The sequence below is a fragment of the Panthera tigris genome, chromosome B1, assembly GCF_018350195.1.
Source record: "Panthera tigris isolate Pti1 chromosome B1, P.tigris_Pti1_mat1.1, whole genome shotgun sequence".
Classification (NCBI taxonomy): domain Eukaryota; kingdom Metazoa; phylum Chordata; class Mammalia; order Carnivora; family Felidae; genus Panthera; species Panthera tigris.
In genome coordinates, this window is record NC_056663.1 from 114,609,838 (window position 1) to 114,636,224 (window position 26,387).

A 26,387-nucleotide genomic window follows, 5' to 3' on the forward strand; every position below is an offset into this window, starting at 1 on the left:
TGAGCCGAAGCAAGAGTCAGACACTTAACTGACTGAGCTATCCAGGCGCCCCAAAATTACTTCTGGATATTGGGTGGGAGGAGGGTTCTGGAGTTCTCTTCAGTGGGCAAAAAGAATGTTTTGAGATCTTTTTATGAGCATACATATAGAAGAGTACTTAATCAGGTTTTTGCTTCAAGGCAGAATAGGCATTCAAAAAAAATTTTGTTGAATGGATGAAAAAATCAATGAATGACCTAAGAAACAGTATGTGGCAAATTCCTAGCCAGCTTCTTGTTGAATTTTCAAGATGAAGTGCACATTATTGTTGCACTGTTTTTCAGCCCTTGAAAGGAGATCAATTTATTTATATTTACTTGGGAGGCAAACCCTTTTTAAAAAGATCTAAATAATTTGTGTATATTCTGTGATGTCTTCCTCCAAAAACGTTTAGGAAATCCAAGCGTGTTTGGCTGTTTAGGCTCAAGCCTAAAAATTTTCATTGGAACTTAGTTGCGGGGTTGTACACTCTTACTCTTTATCCAAGAAAAACTGACAAAGATAAAACAATCATAACAAAAAAGCTGAAAGATTAAAATGTATTTGACTCTCTTCTTAGATCCAGTGTAAATGATGCATTGGAACTTCAGTAGGTAAAACTCCTCATATTCTTCTCTCTTTGTTGGTATCAAACGTTCATGAAAATGGAGCAGTGATCACCCTTTAAGTTTCCTAGAGACTACTGCGACCTTTAGTTCTTATATCTCAAAGAGTGACTAAATTGTTTTTGAGAAAAAGTAACAAATTTTGTTCCAGTAGTTCCACACCCTTTCCTTTGGTGCTGTCTTCATCATCATGTTAAAGGAATCATTTGGTCTGAAATTCTGCGGAGTTTGGATGAGTGGTTTTGAAAATGGGAGTGACCCAAGTGACCAGCGTCAGGAATAGGCTACCTAGGAAAGGGAAGGGCTTTACCATCCCAATTCAGGATATATTTTGTCCTCTTTGTGTTTCGTTTCTTTGTCCTTATGTAAAAGGGGAAGAGAGATGACATTTTAAATAAACCAAAAATTGCTTTTAAAAAGGGGCGGCTGAGAGGATAAGTAGTAAAAACAGCCAGCTATGGTAAAAACAGATTATGCTTTCTTGAGAGAACACAATAGAGGATGGAAGCATGCTGTTTTGTCTACCTCGGAAAGGTTTTTACATCTTCTGATTTCAGAACCTGGGCTGTTTGTTATGGAAGATTCAAAGGTGAAGGTATGTAAAGGTACATTTGGGGCGCAAGCTAGCATTTTGGCTTACCTAAGGGTTGAGTTTTTGGCAAGCATAGCTGACTTGGTGAGCTGGCTGCAGCAGGCCCTTCCTTGGCCTCAGATTTGACTCCTGTGGCTACCCGTCGGGGCATTGTCTGGTGAAGACACTACAAGCCTGCTGTCGGGGGGTCCAGGCATGGTTGTGGTTTGCCACTGGTTGGTTTGTAATCTCAGGTTAGGCTTCTTTGGACTTCTCTGGGTTACACTTAAACGCACAATAAATGATTATTTAACTGGGCCACAGGGAGGTCGGACTAAATGTCTGTTCCAGGTCGTTTTCTAGTTTGTCTTATTTTATTTGAACCTCATATTTAAGTGTAGCATACGTAGGAAGCAGCGCACGTTTTACAGATGTATGGTTCAATGAATTTCTCCCATTTGAACAGTTATACGGCCAGCATCCAGACTTTAAAAAACAAAGACTATTAATCTGCACCCTAGATGCTGTCCTTCCTGTCCTTCTGTTCCCTCCCTGTTTTCCCCCAGGTGGTCATTGCTATCCTCACTTCTTACATCGTGGGTCCAATTTGCTTGTGCCAAAGTGTGGATACCCTGGGAAGCAGACTCTGAGAGCAAGGTTAGAGTTCAGGAAATTTATTAGGGAGAGCCCTTGGGATCAACGCTCATGGAAGAGGAGAGAGGAAGGGAGTGGGGTTGGGTAGAGGGAAAAGTTGAGCTGTGATTCAGTCTTAGCGGAAGCCTGATTTGACCCTATGGAGTCATGGAAAGGCCCTCAGAGATGTTCCATGTTGCAGAAGAAATAGTCACTGACGCCCCTGTGTTGACCAGTGATTGGCTGCCCAGGGAAGGGGCATGCCCTTGGCCACTGTTGCTCTTTTCTGCAGAGGCAGTTTCTGAAGAAGGCTGACAGCTGCTGGGTGTGTGTTGGCCCCTCTCCCAGAAGCTAGGAAAGAGTCCTCTTTTCCTGGGGGGACCCAAGTGTTGCATCACAACATCCAGTCCAGCCTTTTTATAACTGAAATCATACAGTATATACTTTTTTTGTGTCTGGTTTCTTTCATTTTACATTGTGTTTCTGAAACTCACATCGTGTGTGGTTATTCTTAGTACAGTCACTAAGTACTACCGTACTTGTGTGTGACTACACCCGATTCTGTTGGTGGGCATTTGGGCAGTCGCCAGTGCTTTGCTATTAAGAATAATGCTGGAAAAAAAATTGGGTGTTGTATGGAAACCAATTTGACAATAAATTTCATAAAAAAAAAAAAAAGAATAATCCTGGAGGTGGCTCAGTTGATTAAGCATCCAACTCTTGATTTTGGCTTAGGTCATGATCTCACAGATTGTGAGTTCAAGCCCTGATGGTGTGGAGCCTGCTTGAGATTCTCTGTCCTCCTCTCTTTCTGCCCCTCCCCCTGGCTCTCTCTCAAAAATAAACAAACATAAAAAAAAATAGTGCTAGTATGAGGATTTTAAGTGCATGTCTTTTCATGGACATTTGTGTTGGTATATTCCTAGGGCTAGCATTGGTGGGTCATAGGGTATGCATTTGTTCAGCTTCAGCACATGCTGTGCATCAGTTTTCCCTTGTGGTTGTACCATTCTACTCTCCCAAGTGAGAAAATAAGTTATGTCCTCACTATACATGATTATCTCTTCTCTTCCATTTTAGCCTGTTTGTTCCTTTAGCCTATTTAGCCGCACATTTTATAATACTTTACTACTTCTTAGCCAATCTCAAAAATGTTTTTATTGAGCCAGTTTTACTGGAGAGGAAATGGAGAAGTGGGAAATGAGTTGTATTTATATACAATGATTGAGAAATGGAATATAATAATAGCTCATTTTCATTGAGTTTTTACTGTATTTGCCTGGCAACATTTCAGGGATTTTATGTGTAGTAGCTAACTTATTCTTTCTAGTAACACTAAGAGGGCAGGTATGATTATTCTCAGTTTACAGATGAGGAAACTGAGGTAGAGCTGTTAATAAACTTTTCTAGATCACAGAGTAGTCTATAGATAGTCTGGGTCCAGGGCCATGTACTATAACTTCCACAAATTTTTTTTTTTTAATTTTGTGGTATATTGTTAAAATATATATTTTTAAATATTTACTTTGAGAAAGAAAGAGAGGAAATCCCAAGCAGGCTCCGTGGAGGGCTCGAGCTCATGAACCATGAGATTATGACTTGAGCTGAAACCAAGAATCGGATGCTTAACTGACTGAGCCACCTAGGCACCCCAAAATATGTTTTGAAATAAGTGGCCACATATGTTTTGAAAAAGAGTTTGGAAATAAATTCTTAAATCATCGTATAAGAGTCCCAAAACAGTGAGGTCAGATGGCCCTGTCTGGTGTTCACTGGAAGAGGAACTTGTACACATTGGCTTTCAAACTTATTTTTTGTTCATCACAGCCTAGAATTGTGGGTTGTGAGATATTTTTGTCCATCTGTATTCTTGCTCTTTGTATTCTTATGATACCTGCCTCATGGTATTAGTAATATCTGCCTATCTTTTTGTTGTTGTTGTTGTTGTTGTTGTTGTTGTTAGGAGTGGATAGGATGATGTAAATCATTTAATACATTGCCTGGTTAGTGACAGCACATGATAATAATATCAACCGTCTTTACTAAAAACAATAACAAACTGCTTTGCTGCAAGTTCTCAACACCCCTAGGATTCTGTCCCCACATCATGGGAACTGCCTATACCTCAGGGCACTTGTCAATCTGTGTGAAGTCCTAGAATTTCAGCTTTGGAGGGGTGAACTCCTCTGGAACAGACTTCATGTCCTTTGGTTTGGAATGTCCTTTGGTGTTTGAGATAATATATAAATAACATGAAAATAAATAATAAAAAGACAATGAAAATAACCACTTTTTGAGTGCCTGGGTGTGTGTCTGTCACACTGAATAGATTCTTTGCCTACATTGTATAACCTCATCCCCACAACAACTCAATGAGACAGCTTTGTTCTCATTTTACAGATGAGGTTACTGAAGCTCAGAGAGGCCAAGTAGCAATGGTGTCCATCAGAGAACATCAAGAGTGGGACAGTAAAGTGGTAAAAGCAGATTTTATTCAGGAACTATTGCGATAGGGAAAAGAGTCCAGTATAAAACTATGCTCACTTCTGAATACTGCTAAAGTGGGGATTGACAGCCAAAGGGCAGAGTGGGTGGTAGTGGGGAAAGGGTGGGGAGGTGGTTGGAGGGGGCTGGTCAGTGGATAGAAAATTACCAAGAGGAAACATCAGAAGTTATGAGCAAGGGATGATTTCAGTTAAGCAGACGTCGCAGGATTCTTGCTGAAAGTAGGCCACCTGATCCAGTATCACTTGGTTGGGGGGTGCAGGTGAGGAAGAAGAATTTGATCACATGTCGAGGATGGAGAGTTTTGGATAACCTGACTTGGCAAGAATTTTGCTAAAGCTGGGTCACACGAGCTGTACATGGAAGGACACTGAGGGCTTAGAGAAGCCTCTCTGGAGTTAGGTCAAAAAGCGAGTCAGATCTTTCACCAGCATGACTGCAGAGTGGTGCTGAAACTGTGGCCTGATTCCATGGCCTGCTGTTCTCTTCTCCAGAGCTCCTTGCTGCCCGGAAGTCCCTAAGGGGCCTGTGCTTTGCCAGTGGGTGGGAGGGCAAAGAAGTCAGGTGCCTGCACAGAGCTCTCACGTTTTCTAGAAGAGTATAAAAGCACCTTAAAGTTGTATCTGCCTTGTAGATCTCTATCTGCAGTATTAGTTATAAGCTTAGGGGTGTGGCTCTTGTCAGGAAGCACTGATCTGGTACCTGAGCAAGGGGCAGTTTTTAACTTCTGAACCTTTAAAGAACAAACTAGAAGTTCTAGTAAACACCTTTGTATTTTAAACCCCTTAAATGTTTTACTGTTTATGACCTGGCAGGGTGTAAACTGTTAGATTGAGTGACTTAAGAAAACTATTTCTTTTTCTCAAGTGCAAGTGCACCCCCCCCCCCCCGAGTGTTTGACTTATTTGGCTTATTCACAGCCTTAAGTGAAAATTTTTTCTGTAATTAAAAAAACACTCATTTTTTTGTAGCTTTTCCAGTGACATCAGGAAAAAGTCTGCCAGTAATGCTTATTTGCCAACTAATAATAAAAAAATAAAAACAATGACTCTTCCTTTAATCATTTTCTGTAGGTCATTTAGAAGGCATTGGTACCAGATTTGTTTCCCTAGCACAAATGCTTTTTAGAGCAATGAGCAGCTGTTAAGCCTGTTTGGTTATCAACAGGATGTCCCTGATTTTCCAGTCTGTAAAGATTTAATGGCTTGATTCCTAAATTCCATTTTAGGAATTGGGTGGGTGGGGGAGGCATGTGGAGTGAGAGTTACTTTTCTAATGCTGAAAAGGTGTTATGTGCGTGCATTTTCATTTTTGTGAGGTATCCATTGACTGTAGGAAATTGTGGTTGTCCTATCTCACAAAATACTAAATCCATTTTTGTGAAGGATAAATAAATGCATGAGAGTGCTGAAAGTCCCATGTATTATGGAATGTGAATGTGTGCAGCTAATAGCTACATCCTTGGTTTAAGACATTTGGATGAGGTTAACCAGTCGAATTTCGGAGGAAACATACAGTTGGAGGTAGCGATTTCTCTTTGCTGTGGAAGTTATCCATGCATGAGTAAATGACTCCTTAATAGAAACTGTTTCTGTGTAAATGAGCAGATGCCCTACGTGGGGGACAGTAGGAGCATATTGCCACCTGGATGCCAGTGTGTTTATTTAATTAGTTGGTGCTTTGCACCAGGATCTGCAGCGTAAGTAGGATGTCTGTTAGGATATACATCTGTTCTCCCTGTAAGCACTTCTAAGAGTTCCAGCAACCTAAAGGGACATTACTTCTTGAGATCTGAGCCTAATTATAGGAGCCATAGACTCCCAAATTTTAATTATAAACTTTGATCCTCTCTGGGGTCTCTGATAATTTTGTCTTCTCATTTATATTATTCATCTTTCTAGAGTAGTGCAACACAGGCTTACAGTCTCTTATCCAGAATCTTTGGGGTCATGTATTACCTAATTCTCCTGGGATATAAAGCACATTAATATTTCTGTGGTGAATGACTCTTCACACCGAGTGGGATCAGTAGAGCCCGTAACTAATTTCATGTCAGTTTTGATCGGGTTTTACGACTAAATTAGTTTTAAAAGCTTGGCGTTTGGGGTTTTTGATTTTTCACAGGGATGTGTTACCTAATTGTAATTTCACAGAATGTACATATATCCTGTTGTATACCTTAAACTCACACAGTGTCGTATGTCAATTATATCTTTTTTTTTTTTAATTTTTTTAACGTTTTATTTATTTTTGAGACAGAGAGAGACAGAGCATGAACAGGGGAGGGTCAGCGAGAGGGAGACACAGAATCTGAAACAGGCTCCAGGCTCTGAGCTGTCAGCACAGAACCCGACGCGGGGCTCGAACCCACCGACCGCGAGATCGTGACCTGAGCCGAAGTCGGCCGCCCAACCGACTGAGCCACCCAGGCGCCCCTAATTATATCTTAATAAAGCTGGGAAAAATTGGATTTCAGGTTTTTGGATAAGTAGATGTGGGGTCTGTTGCACAAAAACATTTAGAATCTGTTGATGTATTTTTATTTTGAAAGTAATTTTGAGGGGCATCTGGGTGGTTCAGTTGGTTGGGCATGTGATTTTGGCTCAGGTCATGATCTCGTGGTTCATGAGTTCAAGTCCCACATTCAGTTTGCTGTTGTCACCGCAGAGCCTGCTTTGGATCTTCTGTCCCCCACCCCCCCCCACCCCCCACCCTCTGCTCCTTCCCCGCTTGTGTGTGCTCTCTCTCCCTCAAAAGTAAATAAACCTAAAAAAATAATAATAATTTTGAGGATCTGTATAGTTTGATATTTTATATATTTTTAGCTTATATTTAGTTTCTTGATAACTGAAGTTACTAATTTAATTCAGAGACATTAAATTTTATAAGTGTTTTAGGATGCTTTTCATGGTGGAAAATAATCCCTTTTTTCTCCTGATTTTTCTATAGATTCTCTGCTCAGCATCTGTTCTGGTTCCTTACTAAAGCAGCATCATGTTCTAATATTGTCTGTTAGTCTGGTTTTCCGAGGTTTCCTGCAATTATGTAATCTACACTGTTTCTTTCCTAAATACAGTGCTAATTAGAATTTTTTTCTGCTGGCGTTCCATCTTACTGTAGGGCCTGACACGGTATAAGGGCTCAGTAAGAATAGGTATGCATGGATTTGGGGGCTGGAGATGCCCAGGAATAATACTTGATCTCTGAGTTGTTCATTTTGCAGCCTTGGACATGTTACTAAAACTCTCTAAGTTACCAGTGTACCTATTTATAAAACAGGAATAGTAACTGATCAATGTGCTGTATATATAAAATGGGATAATATTTATAAAACACTTTGTGCAGTGACTAGCATATTAGGAAGAGCTCAGTAATTGGTACCTGTTTTGATCTTCTCTGACCCTGGTAAAGGACTTCATGAAATTTTCCAGTGCCTTACCACCTTTGGTTCCTTAAAATAATACTCGCTGAGAGAGTGGAGAGGCAGAAGCAAATCAAGCTCTTTGGTCTCTTTTTAAAAGCAAATTTTGGGACCCCGGGCTTGACAGGCAGGAGCAAGAGGGGCAATCTGGGCCATGGTGGATTTACTCCCACCCACCATGGGAGAGTTTCCCCTCCCCAATCCTCCCACTCCGCAAGGCTGGGCTCAACCAGGACAGCATTATTTATAAATAAAATTAGTTTGGTTGCTTATGGTTCTGAACAAATACATCTCTTACATTTGAATTGTATTAGTTCGAAGACTCAGCTGAGATTCCTTGTGAAAAAGGGGACCTTTGGAAAAACTTGTAATTTGAATGTCAGATCTCAGTTTCTTGATTTGCAGGAGGAAGGATTTGGATTCCACAGTCAAAACTCCCTTTCAACTCTGAGGATTGTGTGAGAGTAATTCTAAGTTGTGTGTAATTACAAGTTGGAGAATGAAACATCTAAGTAGAATTTGTAATTTTTGCATTGTACATCAGAAATGTGACTCTTGTCAGGACTCAATACCATACAGAGTAATAGATATTGGTAGAAGCATTTAGAGTACTAGTTGCACCATTAAGATAGAAAGCCATTAGAACCAGAATCTAATGATGGGAAGGATGAACCTCCTTTTTCATTTGTCTCTCTAGATTTTCCAGTCACTTGAAGAGTTTAAAATGATGCCTACTGCTGAGAAATCAGGAGGCAAGCCACTATGATTTGGGAGTTTCAAGAAAATAGATTAATATTTGAGTGATTAACGTACAAAGAAGAGAGGGGTATTTTAACACGCAATTCATGAGATGAATGAAGGTAGTCTTTTTACCCAACAAAAGTAGATCATGGATTTGACTTTCTAAAGAATTTTTGTGTACTATTAAAATAAGTACGTTTTTGATAGTCTGGAAAAGAAAATTTGCACATTTATGTAAGAAAATCATTTCTGTGCCTAATGTTCTTTTATAAACCAGTTGAGTATTTGAGTTTTGCTATATGGAATGTTGACTTTGATAAAATTTATTACACTTCTCTAAAAGCAAATGTCGGTATAAATATATAAAGAAATAGGTCACTTAAGTTGGCCATATATTGTTCTACTTATTATTCTCAATATTCTTAATAAGAAAAGTTGAACATATATACTTAATCTGCTAGGCTTCTGGGATAGTGGGATTTCTCAACTGGGGCAGGAGAGGATGGTGTAGGTAGGAGTTGTGGTATTATAAGAGGTGGTATTTTTAGTTACATATTTTTATAATGTAATTTTATTTTTTTTATTATTTTTTATTTTTTAAATGTTTATTTTTGAGAGAGAGCAAGAGTGAGCGAACAGGGGAGGGACAGAGAGAGAGAGAGGGAGACTCAGAATCCAAAGCAGAGCTGTCAGCGCAGAGCCCGATGTGGGGCTCAAACCCACGAGCCATGAGATCATGATCTGAGCTGAAGCTGGACGCTCAACCGACAGGGCCATTCAGGCACCCCGATAATATAATTTTAAATTTGGAAAGTTTGTTCATTTTTTGTTTCAGAAACTCCTGAAAATAAAATTTACCAAAATCTTTGCCAGGTTTGAGAGTAGGGGGATAGGTGATGGCTGCTATTTTTCTAATGGAGTCAGGGAACAAATGGACTTTATGTTTGTCAAAAGGGATGTCAATTAAAAATGGGTAAGAGAAAAATAAATGGATATGTGACACTTTTCTGGGAAAGATGGACATATTGGGATGAGCAGTATGGGACAAGAGCAATTCCAAGGTACTTACATTATAAATATTGTGTGTGGGAGAGAGAGAAGATGGCGGAGTACGAGGACGCTGGGCTCACCGCGTCCTGCTGATCACTTAGATTCGACCCACGTCTGCCTAAATATAAATAGTGTGTATGGAGATGTATAATTTGAGTTTGTGTCCATCAATAATCTTTTGGTTCATTAGTCACACGATATCTTAGTAAATCTATGAGGGTGGCAAGGAGCAGGCATTATAGGATTAATATTTGCATAGATAAATGTAATTTGAGTCAATTATAATTTGAATTATGAACTACTTCCCTATTCACACTATTGAACAGCAAAACTTAATTAATTCTGACTTGGATTACAATATAGAAATTAAAGATTTGAATAAACCTTAGCCCGCACAATGTACTTTGGGAGGAAATTCTAAGCAGATATCTATTTTACCTACAGTTATTGACTCTAAGTAGTCCATAGTCTGTGTAAAATTTTGATAAGACACTTCTCAAACCTTATTTGAAAGTGAAGTGAGATAATTGTTGGACCTCAATATTAGGTAGAATTTGAACAGGGGAAGTTTAAAGAATTACTAGACTTCAATAGAAGAGTAATTATAAAAATGTAAAGTGAACTCTGAAGGGTACCCTAGGGTTGAGGGAGATTACAAAAGTAGAGATAAACTTAGAAAAGAAATCCCCCTCCCTAAAGCTGGGCTTCAGACCTCATTGAAAAAGGCATGGTTTAGGGGTGCCTGGGTGACTCAGTTGGTTGAGTGTCCAACTTGTGGTTTTGGCACAGGTCATGATCTCCTGGTTCGTGGGATTGAGCCCCGCGTTGGGATCCACACTGACAGCACAGAGCCTGCTTGGGATTCTCTATCCCTCTCTCTCTGCCCCCCAGCCCCCATAAATAAGTAAAGAGAAAGCATGGTTTCATCCCACCACATGGTGGAGAAATTCAGTGGACTGTCTGGACCATAACTGGTTCACAGAAACCAGAAAGCAGGAAACAACCCTCTGATGAACAGGCTAGCTGAGGCTGACAGACCAGTGCTGAGTGGGTCAGGACTTTGGGAGGGAGCCCTCTTGCTGCCAGAGCAGTGCACAGAGTGTGATAGCTGTGTTGAGGTGGATGCAGGAAATAACCTTCTGGGGCACGGGTGAGCACAGTCTGGTGGGTGGGTGAATGGCAGGACTCAGAAAGCTACTGCTGCTGAGAGGCTTGGAATGCACTAGTTGCACTAGGAGGGCAGCAGTGAGGTGGTCATTGGCCTCAGGCTAGGGCTTGAGGTCGTTGAAGGCTTGTGTACTTTGGGCTTGCCCATGGGCCCGAGTGCCACCCGTATCCTCCATACACAGGCCGCTTGGACAACCCCTTCCTACTACAATAGAGGGTATCTCTGATACCCTCTACTGATAAAACTAAGCATTTCTTCTTTACAGTGAGCATAGTGTTAAAAGAGTTCAATCTGTTGTCTCAGAACAAGTACTGAAGGGTGAATTTGGAGTTGAGAGACAACTGATTGATAATTGGCACAAAAAGCTAGAGTGACATGCCCAAAAACATTAAAAACAAACTTCAGAAGGGGCGCCTGGGTGGCTCAGTTGGTTAAGCATCCGACTCTTAATTTCAGCTCCAGTCATGATCTCACAATTCATGGGATCCAAGTCCTGCATCGGACTCTGCACTGACCGTGAGACCCTGCTGAGGATTCTCTCTCTCCCCCTCTCTGTCTGTCCCTCCCCAGCTTGTGCACTCTCTTTCACTCTCTCAAAATAAATGAACGTTAAAAAAAAGCCTCAAAAAAATGAGAAGTGCCAGTAAATTACCTGTGGGCTAGAATGGAGCTATTGACACTTTAAAGGAAAACCACACAATTCAGACTCCTTAGAAGAAATCATGTGCTAGTCCAGCTTGCAGTAACAAATTGTTTAAAATATGAAGAAGCAGAAAGGGGTGATCTATAATTCAGAATAAAACTATCACTAGAAACATACCTTGAGATGATGCTGATGTAAGAATTAGCAGTTAAGAGCATTAAAACTTCTTAAAGCAAATATGGTCTAATGGATAAGAAATCTCAAAAAAAAAAAAAAGGAAACTATAAAAAAAAAGAAATGGAAATTCAAAGACTGAAGTAGATATGAAATGAAAACATTTGTTGTATGGAGTTAAATGCAGACTAGAGGTGGCAGAATAAAAGATCAATGAGCTAGAAGTCACTCAAAGTTACCTGAGAAAAGAAAAAGGGAATTAGATGGGGAAAAAAAATGAGCAGAGCCTCTGTGACTTGTGGGCAGTATCCAGCCATCTTACAAATGTGTAACTGGAGTTCTGAAAAGAGGAGAGAGAGAAAAAAATGTGGCAGAAAAGGTGTGAGGTTTTTTCATGTTGTTGTTGTTGTTGTTGTTGTTTAAAGTAGGCTTCATGCCCACTGCTGGGCTGGACCTCACTCTGAGATCAAGACCTAGCCGAGATCAAGAGTCCAGATGCTTAACCGACTGAGCCACCTGGGTGCCTGTGGCAGAAAAGGTTTTTGAAAAAATGGTTAAAAGTTTTCCAAAATTGATGGAAAACATCAGCCTACAAATTCAAGAAGCCTAATAAATCTTAGAAAGGATAAATCCAAAGAAAACCACACTTAGGCACAAGCAGTCAACCTGCTGAAAATTAATGATATAAAGAGGAGCCTTAAAAGCAAAGTGATGGGGGCAAAGAGGTCTGACTTCTCAGGAGCAATACGAAGTAGAAACAATGCAGTGACGTCTTTAAGAGAAAAACAGAAAGCCTGTTAATCTATAGGATTCTGTATTCAAGCAAAAATAAAGATGAAGTAAAGATATTTTCAGGTAAGAGTTGAGGATTTTATTTGGAAAAAGTTTTTCAGAAGTCTTCCAGCAGACTTCCCCAGAGGTTGCATTATATGCTCAGATGCCCACGCTGTATGGCAAGGAAGGGCCTGGCGTTTTCATCTTCTAGAGTGAGGTTTTTGTCATCAAGAAATAGATAAGGGCAAAGAGAAATCAGTTATTGTATAGGCAACCAGCACTATTTGCCACATGGGAGTTAAATTACTTTTGTAATCAGGAAAAAAGCCAATCTGTGTTTGGCACACAGATGCAAGTAAAGCAGAAAATAAGTCATTTGCTGTTAGGTTGGCCATTTATGGATCCTTAGAAGGCTCTGTAGGAAACCTGTAGACCTCATCTTATATTCCTTCTTCGGTATGCATTCAGTATTCCAAACATGCTTGCCACTGGGCATAAGAACACAATAATACACTTTGACCTCGGTGTGCTGGAGAGAGACCCAGGCAGCTCTCACTGGGTTTTAGTGACCACCTTCTAGGCAGCATGTCCTCTTTGTCAGAGAGCAAATGAATTTTCTTTAGAAACTGGCTAGGAAGCAATTAAATGCAACTGGGATTGTCATGGACTGTTTCACAGAATAATAGTTAGCAGCAGCGGTGTTTGCAATTGTCCTTTATTGAGGGTCAGGTGCTATCTTGAGTGCTTTCAAATCTCCCATCAATTTATGTGTTAAACATTATCTTTCCCATTTTTATACTTTTTTTTTTTTTTTTGAGATAGCGTGAATGGGGAAGGGTCAGACAGAGTGAGGGAGACACAGAATCTGAAGCAGGCTCCAGGCTCTGAGCTGTCAGCACAGGGGCCAGTGCGGGGCTTTCACTCATGAGTGAGATCGTGACCTGAGCCCAAGTCAGACGCTTAACTAACTGAGTCCCCCAGCGACCCTCTCATTTTTATAAATGGAAATTGAGGCTTCTATTAGGAAATCAACTAAGGACATTGCATCGTTAAGAGGCAAAACTATGGTTTAAATCTAGGACAGCCTGATTCTAAAGCCTGTGTTCCTAAACCGGATATAGGATGGCTGTGGGCGGACTTGGATTCTCTTGACTGAAAAATATTGTACCTTTTCGGTGGGTTGTAAATTGATTCACACCAGTCATTCTTGGAAGTGTTACATGTGATTTGCTCATTCCTGGTTGTTATAATGCTAAAAGTATTCTCATAGGGAAACCATTCACTAGAATATAAATTGAAATCATTCAGGTTATTTGCAGGACAGTATTGACTCTGTCCATGCTTGTTGTATTTATATTTAATTTACTCATTTAACCTCTAGAAGAACTCGAAGAGGCAATTCAATTTTCTGGTTATTTTATAAGACAAAATTAGAACTGGCCACTGCCACCAATATGCTTTGTGATTCAGTAAGGTACTGATTTTTCTGGGTTTGGTTTCCTCTCCTTTTAAAAGGGCAGAGGGGTTTGGATTAAATGATCTGAGCTTCCTTACATATTAAAATTAAGCTATACATTCCTTGTTCATAAACCATTTGGTACCTGAATGATTCAAGTATCTAGACATAAACATTTAATGAGCAAAGTAAGTTCACCTAAATTCAGAGAATGTAGATTGGTCTTTTAATTTAACTCTGTAAGCAGTAGCTAATTTGCATGAGGCTGAAATGATTTTCCATTTAACTGAAGTTGCAAAATGGTTCATTGATGATTTGATTCTGACTGACCCTTTGATAAAAATTCTGAGTCTGAACTAGTCGCGTCTACAGTGAAGGGGCAGAGAGGAATGAGCGGTATTTTCATGAAGGACTGAATCAGGGTGGTTGGAGGAAGAGGTGGTGTCTATGAGGAACACAAGTCTTTTATTGTTGTGTTTTGTCATCTTGTTCGTACAGAACTATTGCAGCTTGTTGCAAACAGTAGTAATGCTGAATAGAAGAGATATAGGACCTTGGGGTCCTCTTTATTTAGCTAGCATATGGGGAAAGAGAACTAGAATAGTGCACAGGCAGCTTTTCAATGGTCCTTGTTTGGAAGTGGTACACATCACTCTGGGTCTCTTGGTTGTTGTTTTTTTTTTTAAGTTTATATCTTTTGAGAGAGAGAGAGAGGGAGAGAGAATCCCAAGTAAGCTCTGCATTCTCAGCGCAGAGCCCGATGTAGGTCTTGAACTCAAGAACTATGAGATCATGACCTGAGCTGAAATCAAGAGCCAGACGCTTAACCGACTGAGCCACCCAGGTACCCTGGCTCTTATTTTTTGGACCAAATCTCTGCCACATGGCCACACTGCAAGATATACTGAGGGTTATTTTAAACTGTGTGCTCAGGAAGGATAGTATAAGGTACATAGAAATACAGGTAGTTGGGAAAATAAGTGAGTGAAAAAAAATCAAGACAGTTTTTACTATAGGAAAAACAAACAGTTCTACAAGGAGGGGGATGAAATAAAGATGATAATGGGTGACATTTACTGTGTACTTTATACCAGGTACTATTCTAAGTTTTTACATTTCCCCATATTACTTTTCTTAAAAAGTCTGAGATAAATACAGTTCTAATTACCATTTTACAAATGAATTTCACCAACAGTGATGATATCACCATATTTATTGGATAAATGGGGTAGGGAATAAGGACAATGGAGTGAGTCAAGCATCATCACAGTAGGAAATAGAAATAACATAGAAGTAATATAATATCTAAAATTAAATAGATCAGCAGTATACACATGCCATTTAGAAACACAGAGGTAGGGGCTCCTGGCTGGCTTGGAGCATGCAACTCTTGATCTCGGGGTTAGGAGTTAGAGCCCAGTGTTGGGTGTAGAGATTACTTAAAAATGAAACCTTAGAAACACAGAGGTAAATATCAGTAAGCTTAAAAAGCTGGAACTCCTCAGGGTGATCATTTCAGGTACGGGGTCTGGGATTGTCCTTGTGCTATTGCACTTTCTAAACTGTTTCAATAAAAATATGTCTTGGTATCAAAGTATTTAGAGATCAAAGGACAATGATGTGTGGGTGGTCATCATTTTTATCTTATTTTCAGATAGAGCAGAAATGGTTTTGTAAATCATTAAGTAGTGGAGCCTAACACTGAAAGGGAGCCGAGGCCAGATTTCTTTTTTCTTTCCCTTTTTCTTTTTCTTGTTTGTTTGTTTGTTTGTTTGTTTGTTTATGAGAGAGTGTGTGCATGTGTGTGTGCGTGTGCATGTGGGAGACAGGCAGAGGGAGGGGGCAGAAAGAATCCCAAGCACCTCCACACCCAGCATGGAGCTCGACGCAGGTCTTGATCAATCCACAACTGTGAGATCGTGACCTGAGCCAAAACCAGGAGTCAGACACTCAACCAGCTGAGCCACTCAAGTGCCCAGGAGCTGAGAACAGATTTCTAGACTGGGTTTCCTCTGCACTTTCTTGATAAGTCACTTAACCTTTGGGCGCTCATTTCTTCAAATGTTAGTGAGAATGATGATCTCTTACATGGCTAAAATGGTTTTTAAAATTACTTTAGCTTCTAAAGTTCCATGTTTCTGGGTGTTAAACTAATTTTGTTTTTAAACAAGCACTACTGTGAATGCATCAGAGCTTCGGAGCTGGTTTTGGATGCAGCATGGCTGTGTGGTCACAACCAACCCTTGCTATTATTCTTACCTAGCATCTTCGGTAGTAGTCACTTGGCTGTAGGGTTTCTCAGTACCAGTTTATGTAAGTATTCATGTAATTGAAATCCAGTAGCTTTTTAAAAACCTATTCAAGTGTAACAAAGAAGAGTGTGTACCTTACAAGCTCTGAATTTGGAATATACAGCTCAGTGACTATAGTTGATAATACTATACTGTATATATGAAATTTGATGAGAGTATATCTTAATTGTTTTCATCACACACACACTCCGAGGTGATAGATGTGTCCATTAACTTGGTTGTGGTCAGTATTTGGCAGTATATATGTATATCAAATCATGTTGAATGCTTTAAATATATACCATTTTATTTGTCAATTATACTCAGTAAAACTGGGAAAAAAAATTATCATTATCCCAGAAGCCCCTTCCAGTTTCTTCCCTCGAAGGTTCAACCGCTACCCTGACTTGCAATAGATTAGGTTTTAAACTATATATAAATGGCAGGTAGTGGTTTTTAAAATCGTACATATATATGCATATACATTTACTTGTTTCTTAAGTCAAAAATATTTATAAATACATGTACATAAACGTCTGTACACATTCATGCTTTGAGATTTTGCGGGGAGGGCTTGCCAATTTTGTTTCTGGCTTCCCAAGATGACAATATTTAAATTTGTTGAGTTTCCTGCTGTTATTGATTGTATAAGTAGTCCAAGTCCTCCCCAACTTACGATGGTGTTATGTCCTGATAAACCCATAAGTTGAAAATACCATTAAGTCAAAAATGCAATTAATACACCTAACCTACTGAACATCCTAGGTTAGCCCATCCTACTTTAAATGTGCTCAGAACACTTACATGAGCACAGTTGGGCAAAATCATCTAACACAGAGCCTATTTTATAATGAAGTGTTGACTCTCTCATATAATTTATTGAATGCTGTACTGAAAGTGAAAAACAGAATGGTTCTATGGGTACAGGTAAGTGTGTGGGTTGATTGCATGGCCTACTGGTGGCTGGTGAGCCCAGCATCCTGAGAGATGATCCTACTGCCTATCGCCAGCCTGGGGAAAGATCAGAATTCAAAGTTAAAGGTGTGGTTTCTACTGCATGCATATTACTTTTGAACCATCATAAAGTCAGGGACTGTAAGTTTGGGACCATCTGTATGCACACATTTATTACCCATTTACTCCTTCTAAGTATGGGCATAAAAGCATAGTTTCAAGTATGAAAACTTTTATTCTAGGTCCAGTGGCATTGCAGAGCACGGATGGTTGCAGGAGCCAATTTTTACATTGTCGGACGAGACCCCGCTGGCATGCCTCATCCAGAAACAGGGAAGGATCTTTATGAGCCAACTCATGGTGCCAAAGTGCTGACAATGGCCCCTGGGCTCATCACCTTGGAAATAGTTCCCTTTCGAGTTGCAGCCTACAACAAGAAAAAGAAGCGTATGGACTACTATGACTCTGAACAGTAAGTTTTATTGTCACAAATCTATGAAACGCCTTGTGCTCTAAGCTGCTCCCAGGGCTTTAAAGTATTGTCTCAGTTTTATAATAACTTCACTTTGTTGTACAAACTTTGTTGTACACATTTCAGAGAAAGGCCAAACCAAGGAAACTAATTTCTCAGTATTCCAGCAGTTAGAAGTAGAAGTAAAAATTGAATCTGGTTTCATGCTTCCTGGTTCATATATAAATGGCATGTAGTGGTTCAGTTTTTTTGTTGTAGAGTGCATAAGGTCAGTATTGACATGACTATTTCTGCCATATCTACTGTATGTTATGGAGCGTGTAGTAGAGATGATTACTCTGGTAAGCCCCAAAAATCTTAGCATTGAGAGAATTTAATAACTATGCAATCACTTATGTGATAGGCACTGTCCTAATTGCTTTATAGGCATTAAACTAATCCCTACAACAATCCTATGGTGCTATTATCCCGATTTTATAAATTAGTAGTAAGCTGAGGCATACAAAGTTCGAATAACTTTTATAAGGCCCAGAGCAGTAAATGGCAGCCCAGCAGTTGAACCCAAGCAGTGTGACTACAGAGCCTTTGCTCTTGACCACGAAGAGTGTAACTTCTTTCTTCAAAGATCTTAGGAGGAGCAAAACACTAACAAGCTTTTAGTACAAATTATTGGTAGTGTTGAACATGTATCTGTGTCCCTTCAATGAAAAATTGTATTAATTTTTATTTATATATAATAACAATTGTTAGTACATTCTAAATTTATTTTTAAACATTTATTTATTTTTGAGAGACCGAGAGCACAAGTGAGGGAGGGACAGAGAGAGAGGGAGACACAGAATTCAAAGCAGGCTGCAGGCTCTGAACTGTCAGCATAGACCCTGACATGGGGCTCGAACCCACAAACCATGAGATCATGACCTGAGCCGAAGTCGGATGCTGAACTGACGGAGTCACCCAGGCGCCCCAATTGTTAGTACATTCTAAATTTAGAGTGACACGTTAGGGCTCTAGAATAGGAAGTTATGGGTTCTAGCTCTTTCTTTGCTGTGTGACTAGCCTTGTTTCTTCATCTCTAAAGTGATGGCGGTAGATGAGTTGATTCTATCTTAGTTCAAAATCTGTAGTTCTTTCCATGATCTGTAGCATCTAGTTATTTTTACATTTTTAGCAGATACTTGTTTTGTTGATTGATGCTTTTTTAGTACAAATTACAATTCATGTGCAGCAAGTAGAATGGAGAAGTACTTTTTTATTTGTTTTCTTACATTTATCTCTACTGATAGGTACTAATTGAAAATTGTTCATGGTCTAATAACCTTTAATCTGAGAGTGCTCATCCTTTTTTCCATGATACTTTATAGTTAATTCTGTGTTCAGGAACAGAGAACCCTGATCCTCACCCTGTGTCCTCATTTGGTGTAGCCCATTTTGTAATAATGGGGATGGACAAGAAAGAAAAAGAAACCTTTTAAAGATCAAAACGTTCTCTTGTCTCTAAAAGTGACATGAAGTTTGGTGTCATTTAATTTCTTTGTGATAAATGGTAAATTGGGTAAAGAAATACTGCTATTTACAGTAGAGTTTGAGAGATTTATTGGCTTTTCACTTAAGGCATGAATACTGCTGGAGAAAAAAATGCATAATTTTAGATGATAGGCTTTTCTGAGTGATGAACTGGAGCTAAAATGCAGGAAAATTTTATGAGTCAGTGAACAGAAAGGGCTTATATAACTGATACAGGCAAGTGTAAAAGAACTCCTAAGTACACTTTGGGGCCTAGGTGTGGAATTCAAGACAGGAGCTATTCTAGACTATTATTCTGAAAATCTGAAATGTGGTCCAGATTCTAGTATACTTCTGAACCAAACCAAGAGAAGAATTTGCAATAATCCAGACCATTTTTACTTTTATAAAAGATCAGGATTTGCCAACACATAGAAATAGTTTTAAATCGTGGCATGTTTTGTTTTGGCCTAAAAATATATAGGCCTGTGTATGTTGTTTGTATGTCTATTTATATATGTATGCATGTGTACATACACTTACATAATGTATGTGCACACAGAGCAATGTCACTGTCTCACAAACAGGGCATCTATAAGAGGGGTGTGCTGAGAGTTGCAAATGGGCCCTTCTCTTCCAAAGGGATGCCTCAGAAGCTTTAACAAGAGAATTTTAAGTAAAGGGGCACCTGGGTGGCTGAGTCGGTTAAGCATTCAACTCTTGATTTTGGCTCAGGTCATGATCTCATGGTTTGTGGGTTCTAGCCCCACATCAGGCTCTGTGCTGGCAAAAAAATTTAAAAAAAGAATTAAAAAAATAAAAACAATTTGAGTAAACCTTGAACTATATTGCCACAAAAGGTGATTGAAACTGAAAATATAAATTAAATGTTAAGGAAAGTAAAAAGTTTCCAATACAGTCCTGTCTTTTTGTGGTTAAAATTATCTAGTGCCTCCATTAGAGATTCTAATTTACTTATTTCGGGGAGAGGCCTACACCCCAGCAGTTCTTTTGTAAGCTCCCCAGCTGCAGACCCTTCAGTGTGACTCATGGAGGGTAGCATTGCTTTCTACATATTTGTAAAACATACAGTGTCAGAGACAGAATGCTGGGCTGGGAAACCCTTTACTTCTGATCCAGCATGCAGTTGTTTGTTTAGTTTGTGTACAAGATGTTATGAACATAATCTTGTTCTGAAAGTTAACAGTCACTTACAGAGTGAGGAGAGAGAAATAGAATCGTTCTGCCCGTGGCCACATGGTTAAAACTTAGGTGAGTTTCCATGTCCGTGAGTTAAGGAAACAAAACTAAATAGAGTTGGGCTTTTCTTTTTCACTTCTCCTTTACTGATGTTTCATTACTGTGGTTTCTTTGCATGCATGATCAGGTGATTTAATCACCCGCAGGACCTAGAACCCATCTGTATGTAGTTGACAGACGTGCTGGGGGAAGCCCTTGATAACTTTCACGTTTTGTTAAATCTGTGTAGTATTGCTTTAAGTCTCTCTTTTAATCATTCAAAAGCTAAATAATTACATCAGTTCTCATAAGATTTTCCAGTGATGAATTCTATATTAGTTGCATGAGTGGCTCATTTTCTTGGAATTTTTTTGAGTTTACCAAATCTTAATAAATTGTAACTTGGGAAGCCTTAAAACTGCCTTAGTTTTCTGATTTTTTATATTTGTGTTCACATATAATTAAGTTGATGGGAACATGTTGGAAAGTGATTAAAATTTTGTGGAAAGGCGATGGTCTTTGATGTAGTGAGAAAACACAGTTATTAATTATGCACATATGAGGTTGTCTTATGTTTGATTAATGGATGTTATTCAATGCCAGCTTTTATGTAATTAATGATTTTGCAGCTTTTGATTTAATTAAATCTAGTGTAAGACAAGGCTTAGGGAGAACAAAAACAAACTTTATGAAGATTTCAAGTAAGATATTGATAGGAATTATGATAAAAATCATCTGTTTATACTTAGGAAGCTCAAGTAGGCTCGTATTTGCTATAATAGTGACTCAAGGAAATTTAGTTTTAGGACTACAAGACTGAACTCCGTTCTTTCAGATATTACAAACTTTTAGAATTCTCAGTTATTTGTAATGTTTTCTCCTTTATGCAGATCTTCTTAGTATTTGGGTAAAAAAATTCAAAGTTATGGTTCAGATTATTGAAATGGCAACTTAACAAAAAGAGCATACATGAGTGAGAGTGCCTTGTGGAAATGGGTATATGAAGGGACAGGTGGATGAAAATGTTCCAGTCTGGTTATTTCCACATTATCAGTAGAGTGCTTTCATAGCTTTAATGTTGAAGTTGATATTAATTCACATACTGTTAGTGTCATTTAAAAAATATTCTAATTATAGACACTTTTTCATATAGCTTTCCCTTCTTTTATGTGCTTTCCACAGGAAAGCTCATCTTTTCTAGTGGTTTCTGTGCAATGACTTTTAAAGCTATACTTCATTATTTCCAAGTTGCTAATTGTGTTAGTTTTCTAGTGCTAACACATGACTACAAATTTAGTGGCTTAAAACAATCCTTACTGTCTCACAGTTTTTTGGGTCGGAAGTCTGGGTGGACTGCATTGGATTCTCTGCCCAGGCTGGGCTCTCATTTGAAAGTTCTGGAAAGAATCCATTTCCAAGGTGACCCTTGTTGGCAGAATTCAGTTCCTTGCAGTTGTGGGGCTGAGGTCCCCATTTTCTTGCTGGCTGTTGGCTAAGGATTGCTCTCTGATCCTAGAAGCCATTTTAGATCCTTTCTTCTAGACACCTCCATCCCACCAACAGAATCTCCTTCATGGTGAATCCTTCTCCCACTCCAAATCTCCCTGACTTTCCCTTCTATTATTTGAGAAAAGTCTTTGCTTTTAAAGGGCTCCAATAATTTAGGTTAGACCCAGGTAATTTCACTATTTTGCCATACAAATGACCTATAGTGGTAGTAACATTATTTGTCTTCATTCTTTCATAGACCCCTCTTTTGCAGACATTCTAGAGAAGTGAGAAAGTTAAGTTTTCTAGAAGTAAAATAAAAGTAACTTTTTTCTCTGGAGGTTAATATTAGGAATAATAGATAGGACATCCTAAGGAGATGTTGTGGTATTTTCATTATAAAACCCAGTAGTACTCCTGTCCTGCCTTTTTAAATCAGTTACAACATCTGAAAGAGAGAAGACATTGGTGGGGGGGAGGGTAACCAATATAAAGGTCCCAATCACAACTCTATTGTGCTGGAATAGACTATATGGAAGACTTATTTTTTTAATGCCAAGGACGCCAAAGAAGCGTTGAACCAAAGAAGGCCAAAGATCTGCTCCTTCCCTCCACCTCAGAGCCCTGACCAGTTTTGACTACTCGTATGAGATAAACGGACATATGTGATAGGGGAAAAGTAGAAAGAGCAAATGAGACAGTTCTTGGGAAAGAGTTCCCACAGAGCTTAGGGGAGAATAATCTGGGTCTCCCCAGAGAGCAATCCAAGGTGATCTTAACACTCCAGCCTGGTGGAAGGAAAATAGGCCTTAGTCATACACCTTTGTTCCTAGAAAGTTCCTTCTTTCTGGGTGAGTGGGGTACCCTGATTTTGATGCAATTTGGGGTAACAGATGAATAGGATGCATTCTCCCAGTGGTCAACCAATAAAATCATTATGGAAACATTTAAAAGAAAAATAACACTCAGGCAGTCACCTATTTTATGTGTGTGCTTTGAGTTTTATTCTTTTTCTGTACATTGATTTAACATAGTTGAGTTTATAATAGTTTTTTTTTTTTACCCTGCTTTTAATTATTTACTTTTCATGAGCATCTTTCCATGTTAAGCTCATGTAAGCATGTATTTATTGTAAGCTCTCTGTATACATTCTATTGTTCGTTCTGATACCGTACTGTGCCACAAGTCCCAATGGTGTGTGTGCAGCATAGAGCCGAGTGAGGAAGCTTGGGAAGGTTCCCTCCGTGCTGCGGAACAAGACTGGCTGAGAGGCTTCCTCACACAACTTGTGTCCTTAGGTATCACCGAAGGCAGGTAGCATCTGCTTGTCATATCTGGTCCCACCCCTTCTACCCCGTTGTCTCGCACACATGGAGCAGAGTTTTTCCATATCTGTACTTTCAAATGCTGCTCTACTGAGACCTGGTCGTGATCTCCCCTCAGACTGTGGAGCTGTGCCGTGTTGGCACTGGTCTTACTGCAAAGAGTTCCAGGAGGAAAGAGCCACAAATCATCATGTCTGATGTCTTGATTTTTTGTTTTCTCTCTGCTTTGCTTTTTTCCCGTGACTTTTGGGGTCTCCTCATTTTTCTTATGCTTTCTGCCCTTTTGGGGTACGACTGGGATTTACTTAGTATAACAATATCAAATCAATTTCTTTCTTAACAACATGCCATTTAGCAGACAGGCTTTCTCAACCTTGGCATTATTGACATTGGGACCAGATAATTGGTTGGGAAGGGGATGCCATCCGGGGCATTCTAGAATGTGTGCCCTGGGGAGGAGGAAGTGAGGTTGCAAAATCACCTGTCTTGAGAATCACAGGTTTGTAACAATATTGGCATGTTTAGGTACTTATTTTCTTTTTAATTATTTTGTCATTAGTCACAAGTCAAAAATATGGGTTTGTTTTTGTTTTTTACTCCAGAGACTTCTTTTTACTTTTGTATTTGGAGCTGATCTAGATGTTTTGAGAGTAACAGATATCCTGGTTTCTAAGTAAATGAGGATACTCACATGTTTCTTAAAAGTAGAAAGCAAATAACAAGATGAAGAAATCCTGGTGAAAGATATAAAGGAAATTATTTAATGTAGTCAAAGCAGTGTCCTTGTCATCTAGCAGTGTCCTGGGTTTACCTAATTTTCTGGTTAACTCATGGATGCTTAAGCTGCTTGAGTTACTAATTTTGAAAACCCTTTGAAAATGTATTATTTCGGTCTCTATAACCTACTGCAACTAAACAGGCTGTATACAGAGAGCAGCACTCAGGGACATCAGCGTGTGCTCAGAAGAGGTCACTACAGTCTGCTGAGAGGAAGTTTTCATACAATGGGATTTCAGCCATGTACCTCATACCAGACAATTTTATTTGGATGATGGGCACCTGAGAGCTTCTGAGTTTAGCTTTCAAAAAATTGAGATCCACCATCCACTCTTGAGTAATCAGAGGCTTCTTTCAGAACCAGGTGAAAGTTGATATGCTCTTTCCCAGCACAGAAGCCCCATTTTGGCCATTAAGGTATTTATGGATCCTTTTGAAACCTGTCCATTGGCACTCAGTTCAAAACCTCTGTTTGTCTACACTGTGGTAGATTATAGTCTTCATGACCCTTTTTGGTAAAGAAAATTGACTTGACTGCAGTGCACTTCAGGACGGTCCTTGAAATTTGTTGGTTTTTTTTTAATGTTTATTTTTGAGAGAAAGCGTGTACGAGAGTGGGGGAAGGACAGAGAGGGAGGGAGACAGAGGATCTGAAGTGAGCTCTGTGCTGAGAGGGAGAACCTGACACAGGGCTTGAACTCATAGCTGTGAGATCATGACCTGAGCCCATGTCAAGATGCTTAACCAACTGAGCCACCCAGGCACCCCTAGAAATTTGTTACCTGTCTGAGTGTTTGATAGGAACTGTTCTCTAGCTTTTACTTAAAAGATTGGGGTGTTGGGAGGGAAGTATGATGAATTAAGGATTTTGGTTAGGTAGGTTCTAGATAGTTGAATTTTTTGTGTATTTCAGTTGGTCTTTGGTTTGAAACTAAACATTGTTAAATTTGTCATGTACATTGCCAGCCAGTAGTTTTTTTGGTTCTGAGAAAGAAATCCATAAATAACTGTTTATCTGGTTTTGGAGAGATGACTTTTTGACCTCACGCCTAAGAATTTTTAGTTTTGATCTACATAGTGTCATATATGAGCTTCTTTCAAGTTGGATGAAAAGTTAGACCCCAAATAGTTCATTTGATTCACTTAGAAGTTACCACTATGATTTTTAGTTCTATCAGAGAAGAAATTCCCCTTTGCTCCTCTGCTTGCTTATCATCTAGTTACCTTTTTTTTTACAAAGCCCATGCTAATTGAATAACGAACCCTCAAAAGGTACACTTGATGGGCCATCTGTTGACCCCAGCTCTTGTCCATTTGAACAACTCATGCTGCTGGTGGCTCTGATGACCACATATGTGGACTAAGAGACAGCAGATGGTTGTAAAGATTTAAAATCTTCAACAAGTGGCCAAGAGTCATTGTACTTCGGAGTTAGTCAAGATGCTGGCCACATGTAGTTAGTATATCCCACGTGGGACAGGATGCTGGTCCACAGGGTCCCCGCATAGCTTGCTAGGCGTGTTTTTCCTTCTCCCTGCCATTCCATCCCTTTTCTTTCTTTAAGAGATGTGGACTGTAAGAAGCTATGACCAAGTGGTTTTGAGAAGGAAAAAAAAAATCAAACATAGTTGTGTGTGTGTGTGTTGTTGTTGTTGTTGTTGTTTTTCCAGGCACCATGGGAGATTGGTTAACTAGTGTAATTAGATGGCTTATTAGAATTGCTTTGAGTGAAAGCCCTCAGGGTCATTTATTTGGTAGCCTTTCTGTTGTGGCAGATTCCTGATTACTCCCAGGTAAAGTTGAGAGCTAAATTTAGATTATTCCCCAAATGCCTGAGTTTTTACTTGACTCAGTTATTTCTGTAAGATCATGTCTAATTAAAGATGAATTGTGAAAAATATGATTTGATTCTAGATAATGTGACTCTTGTACGAAGTCCTTGCACCTGACTTCTTATAAAAAGTAAAATCCTTATGTGACAGTACAAGTATGAGGCAGAGGAAAATAAATGTGTTTTCTGTAGCCAGGGTGGAGTGGAACCGCCACCATGTGGGAACAGAAACTCCCATTTCATGTGATGAAGAAATGCTTGTGGCATGCGGGGCAGATGGAGTGTGAAATAGAGTCAGGAAAAGAGGTACCCAGGGACCTTGGTTTTAAAATGCAATTTCAGAAAGAATGCAAGCAGACTTCTGGATTCCAGACAGTTTGGCATTCTACGGGAAAGAAAGGGCTGTAATTGGTCTGGCGTTTTTCCTTTAATCAAATAGTCAAGACAGTCATCCAGAAAGCTGTGCTCTCACTTCGTTCTCATTGCCATCACGAGCAAGCACTTTATGCATGGGACACAAGCTTTCCTTTGTTGAAATCAAAGTTTAAGATTTACATGGCCATAAATCTCCAGGGTCATAATTTTCCTTAGTGAAGCTTATATAGGGAGCTGATCAGTGAACCTTCTGAGGACCTGCAACATTCAACCAGTGTTTTGTTGGGTAGATTCTAGCTAAACTAACTGATTTTACATCAGATTGGAGTGAGGATGTTTAGATACAATT

General features: G+C 39.3%; 1 protein-coding gene across 2 annotated transcripts in view; it reads left to right on the plus strand.

Annotated features, from left to right (window-relative positions):
* Window positions 1-26,387, plus strand: part of PAPSS1 (3'-phosphoadenosine 5'-phosphosulfate synthase 1) — a 104,240-nt gene that overhangs the window by 71,758 nt on the left and 6,095 nt on the right. For both annotated transcript variants that reach the window (NM_001290602.1, XM_042982623.1), the window contains 1 exon segment: window positions 17,268-17,497. In NM_001290602.1, coding sequence (NP_001277531.1) covers window positions 17,268-17,497 — 230 coding nt within the window.